The sequence below is a fragment of the Callospermophilus lateralis genome, chromosome 5 (genome assembly GCF_048772815.1).
Source record: "Callospermophilus lateralis isolate mCalLat2 chromosome 5, mCalLat2.hap1, whole genome shotgun sequence".
NCBI classification, from domain to species: Eukaryota; Metazoa; Chordata; class Mammalia; order Rodentia; family Sciuridae; genus Callospermophilus; species Callospermophilus lateralis.
Window position 1 is genome coordinate 40,180,995 of NC_135309.1, and position 20,269 is coordinate 40,201,263.

General features: G+C 42.6%; 2 protein-coding genes across 5 annotated transcripts in view; one reads left to right on the forward strand and one right to left on the reverse strand.

Annotated features, from left to right (window-relative positions):
• On the forward strand, window positions 1-16,238 carry Mrnip (MRN complex interacting protein). 3 transcript variants are annotated; one of them, XM_077109460.1, is made up of 8 exons: window positions 1-126; window positions 3,539-3,598; window positions 4,889-4,977; window positions 9,479-9,560; window positions 12,805-12,962; window positions 13,579-13,666; window positions 15,550-15,672; window positions 16,104-16,238. In XM_077109460.1, exons 1-8 carry the CDS (start codon window positions 61-63, stop codon window positions 16,116-16,118), a joined length of 681 nt encoding a protein of 226 aa, XP_076965575.1. In that variant the 5' UTR covers window positions 1-60; the 3' UTR covers window positions 16,119-16,238. The 3 variants fall into 3 exon arrangements, with proteins under 3 accessions (XP_076965575.1, XP_076965574.1, XP_076712655.2); XM_077109459.1 differs by having other exon boundaries at window positions 15,550-16,238; XM_076856540.2 differs by having other exon boundaries at window positions 9,479-9,554; window positions 12,811-12,962; window positions 15,550-16,238.
• The window catches only part of Sqstm1 (sequestosome 1), a 12,376-nt gene continuing 8,336 nt past the window's right edge, over window positions 16,230-20,269 (reverse strand). Inside the window, exons 6-8 of one of the 2 annotated variants that reach the window (XM_076856537.1) lie at window positions 19,389-19,603; window positions 18,851-19,046; window positions 16,230-17,034 (exon numbers count right to left, since the gene is read on the reverse strand). In XM_076856537.1, coding sequence (XP_076712652.1) covers window positions 16,877-17,034; window positions 18,851-19,046; window positions 19,389-19,603 — 569 coding nt within the window. In that variant the 3' untranslated portion in view covers window positions 16,230-16,876. The other variant, XM_076856538.1, reaches the window with a different exon arrangement.

Genomic DNA, 20,269 nt, shown 5'->3' on the forward strand with positions numbered 1-20,269 from the left:
GGCGGAGCCGAGACGTGAGCGTGGGGCGCACGCGCGCGGCAAGTGGCGACGGAGGCCGTCATGGCGCCGTCGCAGCAGTCTCGGGTTCTGCGGTGCTGCAGCTGCCGCCTCTTCCAGGCGCACCAGGTGGGGCAAGCGCCGGCTTACCCCTTCTCCCGCGCGGGGATAGCTGGTGTGATGTGACGGGCCGCGGGTATATTTGGAGCCCGAAGACGTGACCGTGCTGAGGACTGGGTGTTATTTGGGGTCGCTTACCCATAACGTCGTTCTGAGCTTTTGTTTTTATTTTATGCTTGATTGTTGTAGAAACCAGAAATAATCGTTTTTGCTGAGGTGGCTTTTCATGAATTCCTGTAGGGAATTGGGATGCCCACCCTGAAGATAGCATCCTTTATGCAGGGCAGTGGCTCTTTCTTAATTTAATTACAAAGGGAGCCTGTTGCTGCAGGCAAGCCCAAGGAACCTGCCTGGATCCTGGCTGCCAGGCTTAAGCAGGCCGCTGGTAGAAACTGCTAGATTATTTCTCAGCTGGTCCACCGGGGGTTTACAAAAGCCAGGTGATGTTCATGTGTAAATTTAACTAGGCTGTACCTAGAGAATATGTCAGGCTTCCTTTGCATCTGTACTTTACTAAGGAAGTATAGGATACAGAAAAGTAGTTATCAGGAAGTTTGCTTTTAATTTCAAAGGGAATCTATTCTAACAACTGGTTTTAGAACTCAGACTAAAGATGCAGCCATGGGAATGGCACTGGTGTGAACAACTACCGTTGAAATGTCCTTGGTCTACGCCTGGACGCCCTCTGGTGTCACTAGATTGCCTCTGCCTCCAGTTTAAGCATACCCACAGACGCCTCCAGTTTTAAATGGTCGATATGTCTAAAATCTGTTTGCTTTCCTGACTTTGAGCACACAAGACAGAGGATATAATTTAACCTGATCTTTTCTGGTTTGTGCCCTACTTTGAAGTCAACTAACACTGTATATCTACCTCTGATGGTTTCCTCTTCTTCCTATTTACCCATTAATCTGCCAATCCTTGAGAAAGAATTGCATCAAACTTCCTTAAAATATGTATTAAAGACAATAAGATGCTGAATATGCATCTGTAAGTTTGCATGTAATGGAACTTTGTAGGGGCTCAGAAACTTAGGTGTTTTTTTGGACTGTATTTTAGAGTTAAGAATAAATGGAAATCATTTGCATTTTTTAATCATTACACATATACTGTCATGCATGCCCATGCTCATTTTTAACTCTGAAAGATGATTTGATGAGCTGGGGTTGTGGCTCAGAGGCAGAGCACTTGCCTAGCATGCATAAGGCACTGGGTTTGATCCTCAGCACCACATAAAGTAAAATAAAGACATTGTGTCCATCTATAAGTAAAAATAAATATATATATTTTAAAAGTAATTTTAAAAAATGATTTGAAAGAGAGGGAGAGTGACTGTGGTGGCACACACCTGTAATCCCAGCAACTTGGTAGGCTGAGGCAGGAGGATCACAAGTTTGAGACCAGCCTGAGCAATTTAGCAAAACCCTGTCTCAAAAAGGGATGAGAATATCTGGGTGCAGTGATGCACGCATGTACTCCCAGCAACTCAGGAGACTGAGGCAGAAGGATCTCAAGTTCAAGGCCAGCCTGGGCAAATTAGTGGGATCCTATCTCAAAATAAAAAGACCTGAGGATATAGCTCAGTGGTAAAACACTGCTGGGTTCAATCCCCAGTAGGATGCTTGGTGGGGGAGTGTTGAGGAGAGGAAGTCAACCTGTTAATTACAAGTCTTCTGTGTGCTGGGCAGTTTCACACATCTCGTTTAATTTCAGCAGCCTCTAAGAATACTGGAATCCAGAGAAATCAAGTGTACTTGCCATCGAATAAATGGCAAACCCACGCCTATACAATTGCAAAGATCCTGTTTTTATCTTACTGGCTTCCCAGAATCAGTTACCAGTAATATGTGTCTTTCCAGACATTTTATTCCCCAAATACTGGGGATTAAATACTGGGGCTCACACATTAAGCAAATGCTCTATCACTGAACTAAATCCCCAACCCTATTTTTTGTAGTTTTATTTTGAGACCCAGGTCTTGCTAAGTTGCCAAGGCTGGCCTTGAACTTGCCATCCCAGCTTCCTGAGTAGCTGGGATGAGGGTATATGTCACCAAGCCTGGCCCAGACTTTTTTTTTTTTTTTTTTTTAGTACTAGGGATTGAACTCAGGGGCACTTAATTACCAAGCCACATCTCCAGCCCTTTTTATTTTTAATTCTGAGACAGGGTCGCATTGAGTTGCTATGGCCTTGCTAAGTTGCTGAAGCTAGCTTTGAACTCACTGTCCTCCTGCATCAGCCTCCAGAGCCACTGGGATTACAGTTGTGCGCCACTAAACCCAGCCCCAGACTTTTTCAATGATGTATTTCTTACTTGCATATATACCCATAGAAAATGCACAGGATTTGTTTTGTGGTGTTTTTAGGTAGATCCTGAAAAGTAGAATTGCTAAGTCCTGATACAAGGCCATAGCTCATAGTTCCATCCCCAGTACCACAAAAAAAAAAAAAAAAAAAATAGTCAAGTCATAGGATATATCCACTCAAATTTTTAGTAAATGCTGTTTGTCCTTAGAATCTTTGTATTAAAATCATATTAATCATAGTAATTTGTTTTGTTTTTGAGGTGCTAGGGATTGAACATGGGGCCTTGTGCATGCTAGACAAGCACTCTACCACTGAGCTTCATCCTCAGCCCTCTTGTTGCTATTTTGAATGGACTGTCTTTTTTCACCCATTATCTCTACTGTCTTTAGATGTTTGCTTTTATAAAGGCTGTGTTACCTTTTGAAGATATAATAATTTTCATCTTGGGTTGTAAAGTACATATAAATATGTTCATATATACATATTTATATAGATATGATATATAGAGAGATATAGATGTAACATTTATTTTATTACAGAGATAAATATTTTATTACATCCCAGCAATTTAAGAGGCTGAGGCAAGAGGATCGCAAGTTCAAAGTCAGCCTCAGCAACTTCGCAAGGCCCTAAGCAATGTAGCAAGACCTTGTTTCAAAATTAAAAAATTAAAAAAAAAAAAAAAAAAGAGCTGGGATGTGGCTCAGTGGTTAAGTGCCCTTGGGTTCAATAAAAAAAAAAAAAAAAAAAAAAAAAAAAAAAAAACCACAGACGGCAGAAAACTAACTTGATTTTGTTTTACATGGATGGCCAGTCTTTCCAGAACCACTTATTAAATAGTTTATTCTTTCCTCTTAAAAATGCCACCTTCAGGGCTGGGGTTGTGGCTCAGTGGTAGAGCACTTGCCTAGCATATGTGAGGCACTGGGTTCGATTCTCAGCACCACATAAAAATCAATGAATAAAATAAAGTTATTGTGTCCATCTACAACTAAGAAAATATATTTTTTTAAATGCCACCATCAGGGGTGGGGGTATAGCTAAGTTATTTCTCATCCAATTCTGTCCTGTTTTATATAATTGTCTAAGCTATATTTCTGAAATTTCATTGTAGGTGAAAAAAAGTCTCAAATGGACATGCAAGGCTTGTGGAGAGAAGCAGTCCCTTTTGAAGGTATGTTCTGATAAACAGAAAGCAGGTGGGCCCAGCCCTGCAGAAGATGTTTCTCATGGAGCCCCAACATTCCACAGCCAGGATCCTCTTCTCTCTCACTAAGTTCACCAGATATAGAGCTCCTGCTCCTTAGGTTCCTGTTCCTCCATGAAGTGAAATAGATGGAGCAGTGTGTGGGAAAATGCCATTATTTGCTTCTTCATTGACTAGGAATTTGAAGCAGGAGGGTCACTGACCCAAGAAACTTAAGGCCAGCTTGGGTGACATAGCAAGTCTCAGTCTCAAAAAGAATTTCAAGATGGCAACAGTATAGCAGTTCTCAGGCCTGTAAAGCTGATTCTACCTATGGTGGAACTCACCAGTTCATGCTCCAAAATTTCATCACCTACTACCGTCCCTCAGGCCTCTCAGCTGGCCCCTCACTTTAACTCCACATATCAGTCTCTGGATCTCTGCACTCATTTCTGTTTCATTGTATTTGCTAGAATGTTCTTCCTGATATTTTCATGGCTTGCTCCCTCATGTCTTCCTATTTGTGTTCAGATGTCATCTTCTCAGTGATTCATTTCTTGACCAAGGAATACCCAACATAAAATTTTGTACGCATTGCCCCCCATTCAGCCCTACCCTATTTTGTTGCCTTATTTTCCTGAGAACATTTGTTACTGTCTTGTAGCCAGATGTTTTACTAATTTATTATGTCCCCTCTTGCTAGAAAGAGCTTATTGGTGACGGTGTGTTTTGTCTACTGCTGCACAGTATTATCCACACTTAGACCAGGGCCTACCACATAATAGGCTCTCAGTAAATATTTATTAAACAAATGGGTGACTGCTATGTGGGAAAAGGCATGTCATATTATTTTGTATTCCTTTAATTATCAGTTAGGATAAGCATAATTTTATATATTTTTGGCAATTTGTGTTACTTCTCTTGTGACCCTTTTTATTAAGTGAAATAGATGGAGCATTGTCTGGGAAAATTCCATTATATGCTTCTTCATTGAACTAGGAATTCATTAACCATTTTGCATAGGGCTTTGGGTTGCTTTGGTAGATAAGAGTTCAGGGTGCTCGTGAGGCAGCCAGCTAGACCTAAACTGGCTGCAGAGCCTGTTTATAAATCACTCTAGAAACAGCAGCGAGTCATTAGGTTTCCTGCATGCTGCTTCAAGCATTTTGGGGCCTTGCATAATACAGTTTGGTCTTCCATGAGGTACATCTCAAATATATATGTTTCTTTGCATTCTGGCAACACTTTTTAAACTAAATATATGTTTTTCTTTCTCAGGTTTATGGTGAGGGTTCTGGTGCTGACTGTAGACGCCATGTCCAAAAATTAAATCTGCTACAGGGACAGGTTTCAGAGCTGTCACTCAGGTACAGTGATTTGAAAGGAGTACATTATCTTGTCCTGTTTTCATCTTGATTGGATGGTGGAAGTATACGGTGGAGAAATCATTAGATTTCCATGTATTACAGTGTGGCAGATTAAACACCCTGAGCTGTCCTCCCCTTAAAAATAACTAAAAATGTCAGCTATAATATTTCAGATGAACTAATGAGCTGTTAGCCTACTTTATATACAAACAGATATATGAAAAATTGTGGTATATATGTGTAATAAGAATTGTAATGCAAAAAAAAAAAGTACATGTATAAAGACATGAATCGGCGTGAACATACTTTATACAAAGATATGAAAAATTGTGATCTATATGTGTAATAAGAATTGTAGGGGGCTGGGTATGTGGCTCAAGCAGTAGCATGCTCGCCTGGCATGCATGCAGCCCGGGTTCAATCCTCAGCACCACATACAAACAAAGATGTTGTGTCCGCTGAGAACTAAAAAAAATAAATATTAAAAAAAAATTCTCTCTCTCTCCCTCTCTAAAAAAAATATATATATAGATAGATAGATAGATAGATAGATAGATAGATAGATAAATAGGCTGGACATGTGGCTCAGTGTTTATTAAGTGCCCCTGGGTTCAATTCCTGGTACCAAAAAAACAAAGAAAGAAAAGGAGAAAAAGAAAGTAACCTTAAGTGGTCAAAAGTTGAAAAAAAAAAAAGCTAGGGCTGGAGGTGGAACTCAGCAGTTGAGCCTTTGCTTAGCACACCACACACACAGCCCTGGGTTTGATCTCTAGCACCAGAAAAAAAAAATAAAATAAAAATGAAGTAAAAGCCAAAATCCAGAGAGAAAGCACCTGAAGTGCAAAGTTTGGTACTCTGAAGCCTCCATTTATGGGGCTAGGAGGGATGCCAGAGACAAAAGACAAAGCCAAAGGCCTGGGCTTTATAGGAAAAAAAAAATTTAGTAGGAGACCTCCATATAAAGCTTGAGTCCCTAAAGGCTTCTGCCCTAGTGCACAAATGAACTGCAAATACACTCAATACTGCAGCAGGAAGCTCTTATTCATTGACCTTGGCCCTGGCTGAAGAGGGAGAAATATCTCTCCAAAACTCTGGAAGCACAGGAAGCCATGCAGTGGCTTTTCAGCTTTTATACTCACTATTTGAGAAGCCTGAAGCTGAAAATTTGTTTTTCAATTGTCCCAGGAAGTCTGCTTTCCTGGAGCAACGCCTCACCAACATAGACCTTAAAGAATTCCCACAGATAGTAGGGTATGGTGGTACACACAGTAATCCCAGTGACTCAAAACGCTGAGGCAAGAGGATCACAAGATTGAGGGTAGCTCAGTAACTTAATGAGATTCTGTCTCAAAAATTAAAAAGGACTAGGGGTATAACTCAGTGGTAAAGTGCCCTTGGGTTCAACCCCCAGTACCCCCACCTCCAAAAAAAAAAGTCCATAGATGAAGTTCCAAGGAGCATATATTCAAGATATTTATTTAGAGATGAGGACTCGCTATGTTGCCTAGACTGGCCTCAAACTCAAAATTCTCCCATGTCATCAGCCTCCCTAGTAGCTGAAATTACAGCCATGCACCAATGTACCCAGCTCAGATTTTTTAAATTGATTTGTGTGTGTGTGTATGTGTATATTGCTGGGGATCAAACCCAAGATCTCATGAATGCTGTGTGTTTTACCATTGAGCTACATCCCCAACCCCAGTATTCATATTTAAAAATTGTTAAACATTCAAGGAAGCATGTCATCAAGGACTAAAGACAGCAGAAACAAGTCAGAAAAGTCAGACTCACAAAGATTCCAGAATTTATAATATTTCATGTTTGATATATTTAACAAAATAAAAGGGGGTTAATATGAGGGACTTTAGAAAATAGCCAGGTATATTTGGAAAAAAAAAAACTCAAAAAAGAGTTTATAGAAATTAAAGCCAGGTGTGGTGGTGCATGCCTATAATCTCAGCAATTCGGGAAGCTGGGCAGGAGGATCACAAGTTCAAAGCAAGCCTCAGCAACTTTGTGAGGCCCTAAGCAACCTAGTGAGACCTGACTTGAAAAATAAATAAATAAAAATGTCTGGGGTTGTGGCTTAGTGGTTAAGAACCCCCTAGATTCAATCCCCAGTTCTTAAAAAAAAAAAAAAAAAAGGAAATAAAAATTAAAAGTAATCTCATTAAAATTAAAAATTCAGTGAGCTGGACATCATGGCATATACATATAATCCCAGTGATTCTAGGGTGAGGCAGGAGGGTCACAAGTTCAAAGCTAGCCTCAGCAATTTAGCAAGACCCTCAACAACTTGGTGAGACCCTATCTCAAAATAAAAAAGAAAAAGGACTGAGGATATAGCTCAGTAGTGAGTGCTCCAATAATGGGTTTAGTCCCCATTATTGAAAAAGAAACAAAAAAGAAGAACAAAGTTGGAGGACTTCTATAATCTGATATCAAGATTTATTACAATGCTTATTGAACTCAAGATAGTATGATTTTAGTGAGAGACTAGATATCTAGATATATTAGTAGATAAATGACTAAACCAATTCTGCTATATTCATACTATCAAATACTTTTCAGCACCAAAGACCACATGGGCAAATCTCAAAACTGATGAGTAAAAGAAGCCAGATACAAAATATAATATGCAGACTGCTGCAAAGGAGCACAAGAGCACTTTTCAGAGTGATAAAAATTTCTGCCTTGATTGGTGATGTAGTTTCAAAAGCATGGTTTTATCAAAACTCATCCAGATATGTATCTAAGTGAGTATATTTTGGTATAAAGTACTCCTCAATTGATTAATTATAAAAGCTTTTAAAAAATCTGCCCTGGCTGGGGATGTGGCTCAAGCGGTAGCGCGCTCGCCTGGCATGCGTGCGGCCCGGGTTCGATCCTCAACACCACATACAAACAAAGATGTTGTGTCCGCCGAAAACTAAAAAATAAATATTAAAAAAATTAAAAAAAAAAAAATCTGCCCTGCTGGGTGTGGTAACACTCACCTGAAATCCCAGAAGCTTGGGAGACTGCAGCAGGAGGGTCTCAAGTTCAAAGCCAGCTTCAGCAACTTAGTGAGGCCCTAAGCAAGACCTATCTCTAACTAAAATACAAAAAAAGGGCTGGGGATGTGGCTCAGTGGTTAAGTGCCCCTGGGTTCAATCCCCAGTTTAAAAAATTTTAAAAATAAATATCTGTCTTTAGACTCGGCAGCATAATGAAATTGCAGAACACAGAAAACAAAGCAAGAGCTAGAGAGTAGACAGCTAACTGACAGAACAATAGACCCCAGCTTGTCAGGGATAGCATTTAATTTTTTTTTAAGATAAGCTAATCTTCAGAATTCCAAGACATCCTGAGCTGATGGCACTATGGCACATGCCCATAATCCCAAATTGGGAGGCTGAGGCAAGCCTCAACAACTTAGTGAGAATCTGTCTCAAAATAAAATATACATAAAAACAAAATAAAGATATAGTATCCACCTAAAACTAAAAAGTAAATATTTAATAAAAAAGTGTTTTTTAAAGGAGGGGGCTAGGGTTGTGGCTCAGTGGTAGAGTGCTCACCTGGCACGTATGAGGCACTGGGTTTGATCCTCAGCACCACATAAAAATAAATATATAGTGTCCACCTAAAACTAAAAAATATTTAATTAAAATTTTTCAAAAAATAAATATTAAAAGGACTAGGAATATAGCTAGTGGTGAGTGCTTGCTTAGTATGTGTGAGGCCCTGGGTTTGTTCAAGCCCTTGTACCCAAAAGAAAAAAAAAAGGAAAATTCCCTCCCTTGTAATGTTTGAGACATAACACAACAACTGTAAAGCCTCTCATAAGACCCTGACTGCTGGGGTGGGTTATGGCTCAGCGGTAGCATGTTTGCCTGGCAAGTGCGAGGCACTGGGTTCAATTCTCAGCACCACATAAAAATAAGTACACAAAATAAAGTTATTGTGTCCAACTACAACTAAAAATATATATATATATTTTTAAAAAGACCCCTGACTGCTGAAAATGTCCCCTCTGCTAGAGGGAGAGACTCTGTGCTACAAGAATTCAGCTGGTACTACTTCTTATTCCAGGCCTTGCATAGGATATGTATACATATATTGTCTTATTTATTTTTGTAGTCACAGGTGCAGTATTATCCCCATTTGTAGATAAGGAAACTGGGATCCAGTGTTGTACTCAAAGTCACACACAGCTGGTCATTGGCAAAGTCAGGATGCCAACTCCTGTTTCTACTTTGAGGGTCTGCCCTCTTGGCCCTGCATCGTGTTTCCTTTTGATAGTGACTTTCACGAGCCTCAATCAAATACCCGCTCTACCTAGGCCATCTAAATTGCTGGAAGATGACAGAACCACATCAGAACAACAGAACTATGTCCCCGAGATTCCCCAAAACAATCTTTGAAATCTGTGGCTGGATCCTTGCATCCTCCTGTCTTCATATTCCTTGTCCTTTCTCTTCCCATTTTATAAAGGACCTGCACATGATCTCTCCCTTAGGTCTCTGGAAGCAGCTGTAACTGCTGGCAAAGAAGAAAATGCAGGTGGGCAGCAGGCTGAGGATGGGACCCCACAGGTAGGCCTGCAGGTATGTTCTAGCCCTGCCTCCTGGCTCTATGTGTCTCCTAAGGGATTCCATTTATGTGTTGCCAAAGGAAGAAATTACAACACAGTTAGTTTAAAGATCCCAATCGACTTCATTTGTGATTATTGAATCAGGCAATACTTTATTCCATAAAATAGAATAAGAGGTTGGTTTTATTCACAAAGTAGGGTTAATGAAAGCAGAAACAAAGAACAAAGAATAGATGGGTCATTTCAAAATTATTTTTCTTGTAAGGAGGGAACAGGAAGATAGAACAATAGACAAGTAAGTAGTTCACTTCAGGTTACCTTTTTTTGAGTAAGAATTAAAGCAGAGGGAACTTCATTATCGTGTCCATTGAAACTGGCCTGTTTGGAAAGTTAAGCTGTTACCTGTCTCCTGATTTCAGGTTAAATTTATTTCAGTTTGGTGATATGGGACATTAGCATAAGTGAGACCATTTTAGTTTTTAGTCTGGCCTGTCAGGTCATAGTACAAGAGCCTAGTCCAAAACTATGGCCTCTTATAATTTTTATTTAAGAATATTCATTAGTCACTGGGCCTAGAAGTGGACTGTAGTCACAGCTACTCAGGAGACTGAGACAGAAGGCTCATTCGAATCCAGGAATTTGAGGCCATCATAAGCAACATAGTAAGACCCTTGCTCAAAAACAAACTGGGTACAGTGGGGCACACCTGTAATCCCAGCGACTTGGGAGGCTGAGGCAGGAAGATCGAGATTTCAAAGCCAGCATCAGTGATTTAGTAAGGCCCTAAGCAACTTGATGAGACCCTATCTCAAAATAAAAAGGGCCAGGGATGTTAAGCACCCCTGGATTCAATCCCCATATTAAAATTAAACCTGCAAAACAAGAGCTGGGAATATAGCATAGTGCTAGAGCACTTGCCTAGCATGCCTGAGGCCAAGTTCAGTCCCTTAGTACTAACAAAAAGAAACAAATATGAATAAATCCTCTACCATTGGGGGGTTTTTGTTTTTTTGGGTTTTTTTTTTCATTTTTCATTTTTTTTTTTTTTTTAAGAATTTTAATATTTATTTTTTAGTTATCGGCAGACACAACATCTTTGTTTGTATGTGGTGCTGAGGATCGAACCCAGGCCGCACGCATGCCAGGCGAGCGTGCTACCACTTGAGCCACATCCCCAGCCCTTGTTTTGTTTTTGATACTAGGGATTGAACCCAAAAGCACTTTACCACTGAGCTACATCACTTGTCTTTTTAATTTTAAGACAGATCTCACTAAATTGCTCACACTGGCCTTGAATTTTAGAGTCTCCTGCCTCCGCCTCCAAATCACTGGAACCTGTACCATTTGGTTTTTTGTTTGTTTAATATTTTAGTTGGACACAATACCTTTCTTTATTTATTTTTAAGTGGTGCTGAGGATTGAACCCTGTGCCTCGCTTATGCTAGGTGAGCGCTCTACTGCTGAGCCACAACTCCAGGCCCTGGAACCTATACTATTTGTAAGGAAGGAGTTAGACATGTGCATAAATCTTTACAATACTCAACACTGAGTATTTGATTTCATAAAATAGAATAAATCTGCTTGGAGAACTCCTTCCAAACTTAGATTGATTTTACCTCCTGTGCAGTTGCAGCTTTTTTCCCACAGCACTCTGAGCATCCCTTTGATAAAGAGAGGAAGCTGGTATCAAATACCAGGATTTTCATGTTCCTTTGCTCCAGACATTCTAGGAGCTTCCTGGGAGCAGGAATAACATGCAGTTGTTAGCTGTCGTCTGCACCTGGCACTCAGACAGCATCAGGTGGGCAGTATGTGTGACAGCTTTTGTGACTGAGTGGGTGGCCCTCTGGGTACATTAGAGATGCTGTGGGCACACAGAGAGAGCTCTGTGTCCTGCCAGAGCCAGAAGAAGTGGGAAAAACTGTCCACCAGCAAAGCAACCACCTAGCTTTGCTCTGCTCACAGGATAACACTACCCATGTCCTCTCATTACTTTGTCTTCATATTTTTATTATAAACTAGGGAGGTGCTCATAAGTACTCAAGTACAGCCAATTCTGACAGCTTTGTCTGTACTTCCCATTTGATCCCTTTACAGGGTCTTACATATGTTGTCCAGGCTGGTCTCAAATGGGTGGGCCCAAGTTATCCCCCTGCCTTAGCCTCCTGAGTAGCTGGGATTATGGGTACTTCATTATTCTTTTTTTTTTTTTTTTAAAAGAGAGAGTGAGAGAGGGAGAGAGAGAGAATTTTAATATTTATTTTTTAGTTATCGGCGGACACAACATCTTTGTTTGTATGTGGTGCTGAGGATCGAACCCAGGCCGCACACATGCCAGGCGAGCGCGCTACCACTTGAGCCACATCCCCAGCCCTACTTCATTATTCTTATTAAAAGATACTTTTTTACATCCTAAAGTTTTATATCATTCTTCTAAATGTAACTTTCAATGATTTTCATTTTTAAAAAAGTTAATGGCAGAGGGCTTACCTAGTATGTGCAAGGTCCTTGGTTCAATTCCCAGCACCACAAAAAATAATAATAATAATTATAAAGCTTAAGAGTATCTACAGAATACTGTGGGCATACCAGTGCTAATTCCCTTCTTGTGGGGGCAGTTAGTTGCCTCTCCACTTAAGCCATTTGTGGTAGTACTAGTAGTAGTAGTAGTAGTAGTAGTAGTAGTACTGGGGATTGAATCCAGGGTACACTACCACTGAGTTACATTCCCAGTCCTTTTTATTTTCAATTTGGAGGTAGGGTTTCATTAAGTTGCTCAGTCTGCCCTTGAATTGTGATCCTCCTTCCTTAACTTCCCAAGCAATTGGTATTACAGGCTTGTGCCACCATGTCCAACTATTATAAATAAATAATTGCTATTATTTGTAACCCTGTCATGAGTATGATTTTTCCCCTTGCATTTCTGGGAATGGAACACAGGGCCTTAGCCATGCTAGGCAAGGGCCCTACCACTGAGTTATATCTCACCCCTGTGACAAGCATCTTTGTGCCTTGGTTGTTTGGAGATCCTGAGTCAAGGAGCATAGATCTTTGGAAGGTTCTTGACAAATTGTGCCCTGCACAAGGCCTGGACCAATGTACACTGTCTCCACTGTTGTCTTCGGGTAGCTGTATGCCTTTCCTGGTAATGAGGGAAACATGGATCTTAAGACCTCATACCTAAGTGTCAAAGCTGATGATTTTTTATCAAAGTGGCCACTTTCCAACTAGAGTTTAATCTCTTTCCCAACCTGCAGGAAAAATCCCAACCCTTGGAGAACCGCTGGCTGAAGTATCTAGACAGGGGCAGCCCAGAGCAGGAGCCAGAAGGAGTATGTTTCCACACACAGCCCTCATCCAACCCAGAGCATCTAGGCCCTCCCTTCAATCAAGCCCTGCCCAGAAAAAGGTGCCAAGTGGGTCTGTAATCCAGAAGGAATGATGAGCTGCTTCTAGTTGGCCAAAGTGGGAGCAGCCCAAGTGTCATATGCCAGTGGGCAGGAAAGCTGGGGGATAGCCATCACTGCCAACTCCCTTTGTCCCTGGGTGCTGCCACAGGGAGATGAGAACTGGGAGGACACTGGCATGGGCAACCTGTATGCTGAGTGTCTCAGACTATACAGAAATTGGAGAGAATCATTAAGGGCAAGGTTGACAAAGTGAACTGTGGCCAGAATGACCAATGTGCCTGGGAGCTTGGAAGCAAAGACCTCAGACTTTCAGGGTTTCTCTTCCTCTAAATTTCCTCTGTTTCAGTGAGTGATCTAGAAGTCACTTTAGGCTAAGCACTGAGGATGGCTTCTCAGGGCAGGTGCTTTCAGGAGGTAGATTCTAGTTCCAAAAAGATCATTCTAACAAGAAGATATAGGGCAGAAAAATGGACTGCCTGGACTGTTGCTGGGCAGCCACCTGGGAAGCTGTAAGGGATGAGGTTCCTCCCTAGCCTGGGTCAGGCCAGATGACCATGGAGTTAGGCTCTGGGGAAACTGGTTGTTGACAGCACATGATAGCACTTTCTCTGCCAGGAAATGGAGCCAGAGCACAGACCACCCTCCTCAGAGCCTTGTTGTCCAGGATTCAGATGATGCTGAAGTCACCTTGGAATCCCAGGAGGTCAGTGATGAAGAATAATATTTCTTCTCTGATCCATCATCACTGAGCTTACATAGGAGAGAGACAGCATGTGCACATGCACACGCACACACACAGATTAAACACAAGGCCTTGGGCATGCTAAGCATCTCTACCACTCAGCAAATCTACCCGTGGAATTTTTCTTGTTTTATAACTTGATTTGTAAGGGTGGGGGTTGTTTTTTCGTTTGTTTTGTATTTTTGGTAATGGGGATTGAACCCAGAAACGTTCTCTCACTAAACTATGCCCCTAGTCCTTTTTATTTTAAGTTGCCAACGCTGGCACTGGATTTGAAATCTTCTGCAGCCTCCCACGTCACTGAGATTACAGGTATGTGGCAATATGCCCAGCAAGATTTGGGGTTTTTTTGAGATAGGATCTTGCTGTATTGACTTGGTTTTTCTCAAATTCATGGGCTCAAGTGATCCTCATACCTCAGCTTCCCAAGTGGCTGCTGTATATGTCTGAGCCACTGTACCCAACCCAACCTGGGGATTTTTCTTTTCCATTTAAAGCCAACACCTTTCTCTGGTCCATATCCTATATCCCTCCCATGTTCATACAGCTTCATCCTGCAAAGGGGAGATCTCTGTCCACCTGCCCTGGAACTCCTGTGCATTTGCCCTGCCCCAGCTGCACACTCCCTCCTCCCAGGCACTCTTCTCACTGAGGATGTTTTCCTAATGCTTAGGACGTAGCAGGCCTCTCTGCACATTCAGCGCTTCAGAGTGTAGCACTGTGGTGGGAGCCCAAGGAATTAGGCAGAGGAACTCTCCTCAGTCACTGCTTATTGCTCTGATGACATCAGTTAAGATCTGCTATGTCTGGCTTCAGACTGTGCAAAACATGGCTCATAGTCAAGAAAAAAAGTCCAAACTTTATTGTTGCCATGAATTAGTTACCCCAGGTAGGTTTGTGGCCCTGAATATTCTAGATTACAGAATAACAGTAGTAAATTATCTAAACTAGTGCCAGTCCCTGAGCTGTAAATTTTAATCTCACCATAGCCTGTTGTCATTTTAAAAGCAAGGAACTAAAGCTTGCAAAGGTTCAGTGAGGTCACAGCAAGTTCAGCAGCAAAGCCATGATTAAGCATCAAGACCAGTTTCTTCCCTTGTCTGGGAAGTGGCATTACAGACACCCACCACCTCTACTTTCAAATCCCTTTGCAGGAGCTGGGCACAGTGGTGCACACCTGTAATCCCAGCAGCTCAGGAGATCATGCGTTCAAAGCCAGCCTCAGCAAAAGAGAGGCACTAAGCAACTCAGTGAGACCCTGTCTCTAAATAAAATACAAAATAGGGCTGGGATGTGGCTCAGTGGTTGAATACCCCTGAGTTCAATTATTTGGTACCTTCCGCCCCCAAAAAACTCCTTTTGTAGGTATTGAAACTAACTTTCAATGCATCTTTGGTTCCTGAAGTGGGAGAAGCCAGGCCAAGCACCTCTTTCATACCTCTCAGAGAACTACTTACATAGTTGTTTTCATGGCTCTGGATATTTCCATCTGGCCAGGAGTAAGCAGGCTGGCGTCTCTGTCCTCTCTAGACAGTCTCTAAGTCCTTCCCGCTCACATCTCCTTTCAGGAACCCCTAACTTGATCTGAAAGTCTCCAATGGATGGGTCACCTAATGACATGAAGATGTCTTTCTGGGAAACATGGTCCTGTGATTTAGCAGAAGATTGAAGTGAGGTGGAGGGTGTTTATTCACTTTGCTTTGCTAAATGTCAAAATCAAGGCATGTTCCAGCCCACCAGAGTAGTAAGTAGGAGAGCTTAAAGTACAAGGGTCAGCACCCAGGCAGAAGTGAGGCAGTAGCAGTGTGGAGCCTGACAGAAGCCATTTCTGATTTCTCACCCAGGGATATACTGGCCTGACCAGGACCGGGGAGCGAGGCAGCAACCACTGCCTCCAGAACTCTGTGCACCGCAACACCAGGGAGCTTAGTTTTCCTCGGTGGAAACTACCAAGTCCTGCGCCACAGGTTCAGGCCCCATCTTCTAAATGGGCACGGTTTCTCCTTTCACCTGGGAACAGCTCACTTATGGACACAGAAGTGCCAAGACCATTGCACAGTGGCTCTGGGTCAGCCAGCCCAACACAGGCTGAACCAGGTACCCCTAGGACTAAGACTTCGAGGGAAAGCAACCCCAGCAGGCCCACCACCACCATCCAGTTTCCTCAGGCCACACACACTCCCATGTCCAGACCTAGGCCTTGCAGGAATTCCCCTCGGCAGTCATGGAGCACAGGGACTCCTCTGGTCCAGGGGGTAGAGAGGGCCCCACCTGTGCAACTATGTAGTCTCTTTACAACAGGGGAAGACTTTGATGATGATTTGTAAACTGAGATGATCATAACTGTAGTATTTAGAGTCATGTGTTACATGTGCCCATTTCCTCTACTATGCCACAGAAACAGAATTCCTGAGGTGCTTTTAAAGGAGTGTAATCTGAGAACAACCAAGAGTAGACAACAAACACTACTGTAAAACAGGTATTTCTCTCATCGGCAACCAATAAGGAAGGACATCATTGTCAATTAAAGTGCTTGTACCGTTTAATTATAGGTTGTTTACAAATCAGATAACAGGATGGCTACAAAGGAATTTTCTTACTTCAAAAGCAGATGACACATTTGGAAATGAAAAAACTAGAGCAGTCATGACACAAGGAGGCATATTCAATGAAAACCACAGCTCAGACCTCCCTTCTGAGCCCATCTAGTACCAAGCAGGAAACCCACAACCCGGCTACCTGCCATCCCTGGTACTCCTGTAGGAGCCTCCTCTATTCGCTCCCTGACAACTTTCTCATTTGTTGAAAAATAAATGTCAGTGTACTATTAATCATTTTTTAAAAAGAAAAAGCAGAAAGCCATTAGGCAAGACATATTCTGAACTGCTGGTGTGATGCTGGCAGGGAGAGAAGGAGTATGCAGGCATGTCCTTGCCCTCCCCAGCCAAGGCAAGGCCTTGGAGAGGGCAAGCTGCTTCTGTTTCTCAAACACTTGGAACTCTCCCTTCATGTCACCTGTCCCACTGCCCTGAATGACTTCATGCATCCCCACCCACGGATTCTGGAAGAAGAATGCTGATAAACTGGCCCTTACAGAGGCCCTGCTGTTCTATGCTAACTCAATGCAACTATGAGACAAAAAAGGAGTATGGGATAGACACACAAATGTCGTCACAATGGCGGTGGGTGTTTCGAATACTGGATAGTATCCAGAGCAGCCCCAATGTCGTAATTTTTGGTCTGTAGAAGCCTGGTGAGCCAGCCGCCTTCATCCGAGAACCCCATGGACAGCATCTGAGAAAGCGACTCAATCAGCCGGGGGTCAGCCTCTGCCAAACACAATCCAGAAACCATAAGAGAACATCACTGAGCCCCACCTGACCCCAGACACAGCAGCATTCTGACCTTCACCAGCAAGCACCTAGTATCTTCTGAGGGCCAACCTTTCCATGGGATCCTTTACTTTCAGGAACCCTCAGAGTCAGGTTCAGCAAGCTTTTCCTTTATAAAGGAAGAATAAAATGTTTAGATAATAAACATTTTAGGCTTGCCTTAAAAAGGTGGGGGGTGGGGCACTGGTGATTGAACTCCTAGATATTTTTTTTTTTAACCACTGAGCTATATCCCCAGCCCTTTTTGAGACAGGGTCTAAGTTGCTTAGGGCCTTGCTAAATTGTGAGGCTTCAAACTTGCAATCTTCTTGCCTCAGCCTTCACTGGGATTACAGGTACACACCACCATGCCCAACTTATGCTTGCTTTGCAGGCTAGATAGTCTTGCCACCTCTCAACTCTGCCACTATAGCCAGATATATAAACAAAAGGATATGCTTGTGTTCCAATAAAACCACTGCCAGGCATGGTGGCACACACCTACAGTCACAGCCATTAGGGAGGCTGAAGCAGGAGGATCACTTGAGTCCAGGAGCTCAGGGCCAACATAGGCAACACACTGACACCCTAATGCACATGCGTGCACACACACACCCTTTATTTATAATGATTTTTTTATGTGGTGTTGAGGATCAAACCCAGTGCCTCACACATGGTAGGCGAGCACTTTACCACTGAGCCACTACCCGAGCCCCAACGCTGAAATTTTAATCTCAAATGTCTTTAACTTTTTCCCAACTATTTAAAAATGCAAAAATAATTCATATATAGGTCAGTTTGCTACCCCTGTACTCTAAGGCAGAGAAGATAATATTAGAGCTCAAGAGTTGAATATGGCCTAGAGATAATTTACTCAACATCAGTATGACAAGTAGGAGGTATAGCTGGGTATCAGGTGCTTCTCTAATTCAGGGTTTTGCTCTACAATGCTATATTCCCCACCATGCCCTGCTTTCTATGCTGTGCACTTCCCATGTTGGCCTCTACCTTATCCCCATAGGGATCTTAGCAGTGACCCCATGAGATAACAGTGCAGATGGTCCAAGTCCAATGCCAAACCCAGTGCAGCTTCTGTTATCACATTTGACCCCAGCACTTTTTGTGTTTCTATTTTAAGACTGGTTGTAATGGGCTGGGGTTGTAGCTCAGTGGTAGAGTGATTGCCTAGCATGTATGAAGCACTGGGTTCAATCCTCAGCACCACATAAAAATGAATAAATAAAATTAAAGTATGTGTCCATCCACAACTAAAAAATAAAAAAGACTGAGTGTCATTAGGTTGCTGAGGCTAGCTTTGAACTTGTAATCCTCCTACCTCAGCCTCCCAAAAAGCTGGGATTATCAGCATGTATCATGGTACACATATCACATCTGTCTTAACTCTTGGTCTGGTGTTAAGTTTTAGAAATTACTAAAATTAATCAATAAAAAAAAATTACTAACATTAGCTTAGTTTATTATCTCACTCAGGATGGACATGAGAGGACAAAACCAACTCCTACTTTTCTTTCATGTCAATAAACAAGCACCAGAGTAGAAGCCATCCTATTCTTTTGATTGTGTTGCTGAAATCAGATGACAGGACGCTCTCAAACAAACCTGAAATCAGGGGCTGAGGTTGTGGCTCAGTAGTAGAGTGCTCGCCTAATATGTGTGAGGCACTGGGTTCAATCCTCAGTACCACATAAAAATAAAAGATATTGTGTCCATCTACTACTAAAAAATATTTTAAAAAACACCTGAAATCACTTACCTGGTGGAAGATGTGGGTACAAAGCAGCTTCCTTCAGCCCTGTGGGTCCTTCCTGGGAAGGGTCCAGAGAGCTTGGCCCTTCTGATTCTGGCATCTGTAGAGACTGCAGTTCACCTGTAGATGGGTCCACTTCTTTTGAAGACAAATGAGTCCAGTCCTCATCTCCTCCCGAACAGTTATCAGACTCCATCTGTTCCTGGAATGTACCTCACCATGAGCATACAAAAGACATATGACAGGCAACCTGACCACACCACTAATTCCTAGAAGAGACCATGTGGATGGAGGTGGGGCTGGTTATCTGCCTGTCAGGCTGGCAAGGAATTACAGGCAACAGTGACCTGTCGCAAAGAACAAGTATTTTTTCTTTACAAAGTTCTAGCAGAAGATTCACAGAGTAAATTAATGCCACAGACATGACCCTGGAACAGTGATGGGGGCCCCTCAGGCTGCATAAGTGCTGTGGATGAGGCTGAAGGACAGAGGCAGAAGGCACTAGGTCAGTCAGTTTCAGTTGGAAGGAAGGGAGCAGGCCTACCTCGGGCTGCCCCATCGACTCCAGGGCTATCTTTTTCATTTGCTCTGCCAGCGATTGTGCCATACCCTCGCCATTCCCCTCTGGTTTGTTGGGTTCAGAAGAGCAGCTGCTTGGCTGAGAACTACACTTGTCTTCCATGCTGGAACTTTCTGGGGAGACAGGTGTCAGGCGGCTTCTTTTCCCTCCATGCTCCACATCAATATCAACTTCAATACCTGAAGGCAGAGGAGAAAACAAAAGCTATGAAATCCCAATGACTTACCTGCAGATAAGATCTCAGTGTGCTGGGCAGGGTTTGGTGGTATACTCCTTTAATCCCAGCATCTCAGGAAGCTGAGCCAGGATTGCAAGTTCAAGGCCAGCCTAACAACTTAGTGAGACCCTGTCTCAAAAGTAAAAACAAAAGATCTCAGTGTGTTGGGAGACTGTGGCCTTAGGAAACTCTTACACTACAGCACTGCATGAGGGTTGGGCCTGTGGCACTCAAGCCCATCTCAGGGGCTGACCTGCTTCTCCCAATAGTATGGTTCCAAATCCTCTTGAACCTCTAGAAATACTCTGCTGTCATCCACTATACTGGACCTTTCCCTTCTTCCAACTTAGTAAAACATTAACTTCAGTTAACATTCAAGGTCAATGAAGCCTGAAATCCCACAGAAAGACCTTGTTTTTCCTAATCAAGCAGGGCAAAGGGCTGCATAGCAGGCAGGGCCAGACTCTGAGGACAGGATGAGGGCCCAATACTACATGTGGTCAGAAGACCCCAGCCATGGTGCTAGAGACATGACACCTTGTGTCTGTGTGTAGGGGCCTCATGACAGGACAGATACAAATTCAAACTCTAGTATTCAGGTCTGGAAGGCAGGCAGACCATGCAAGCT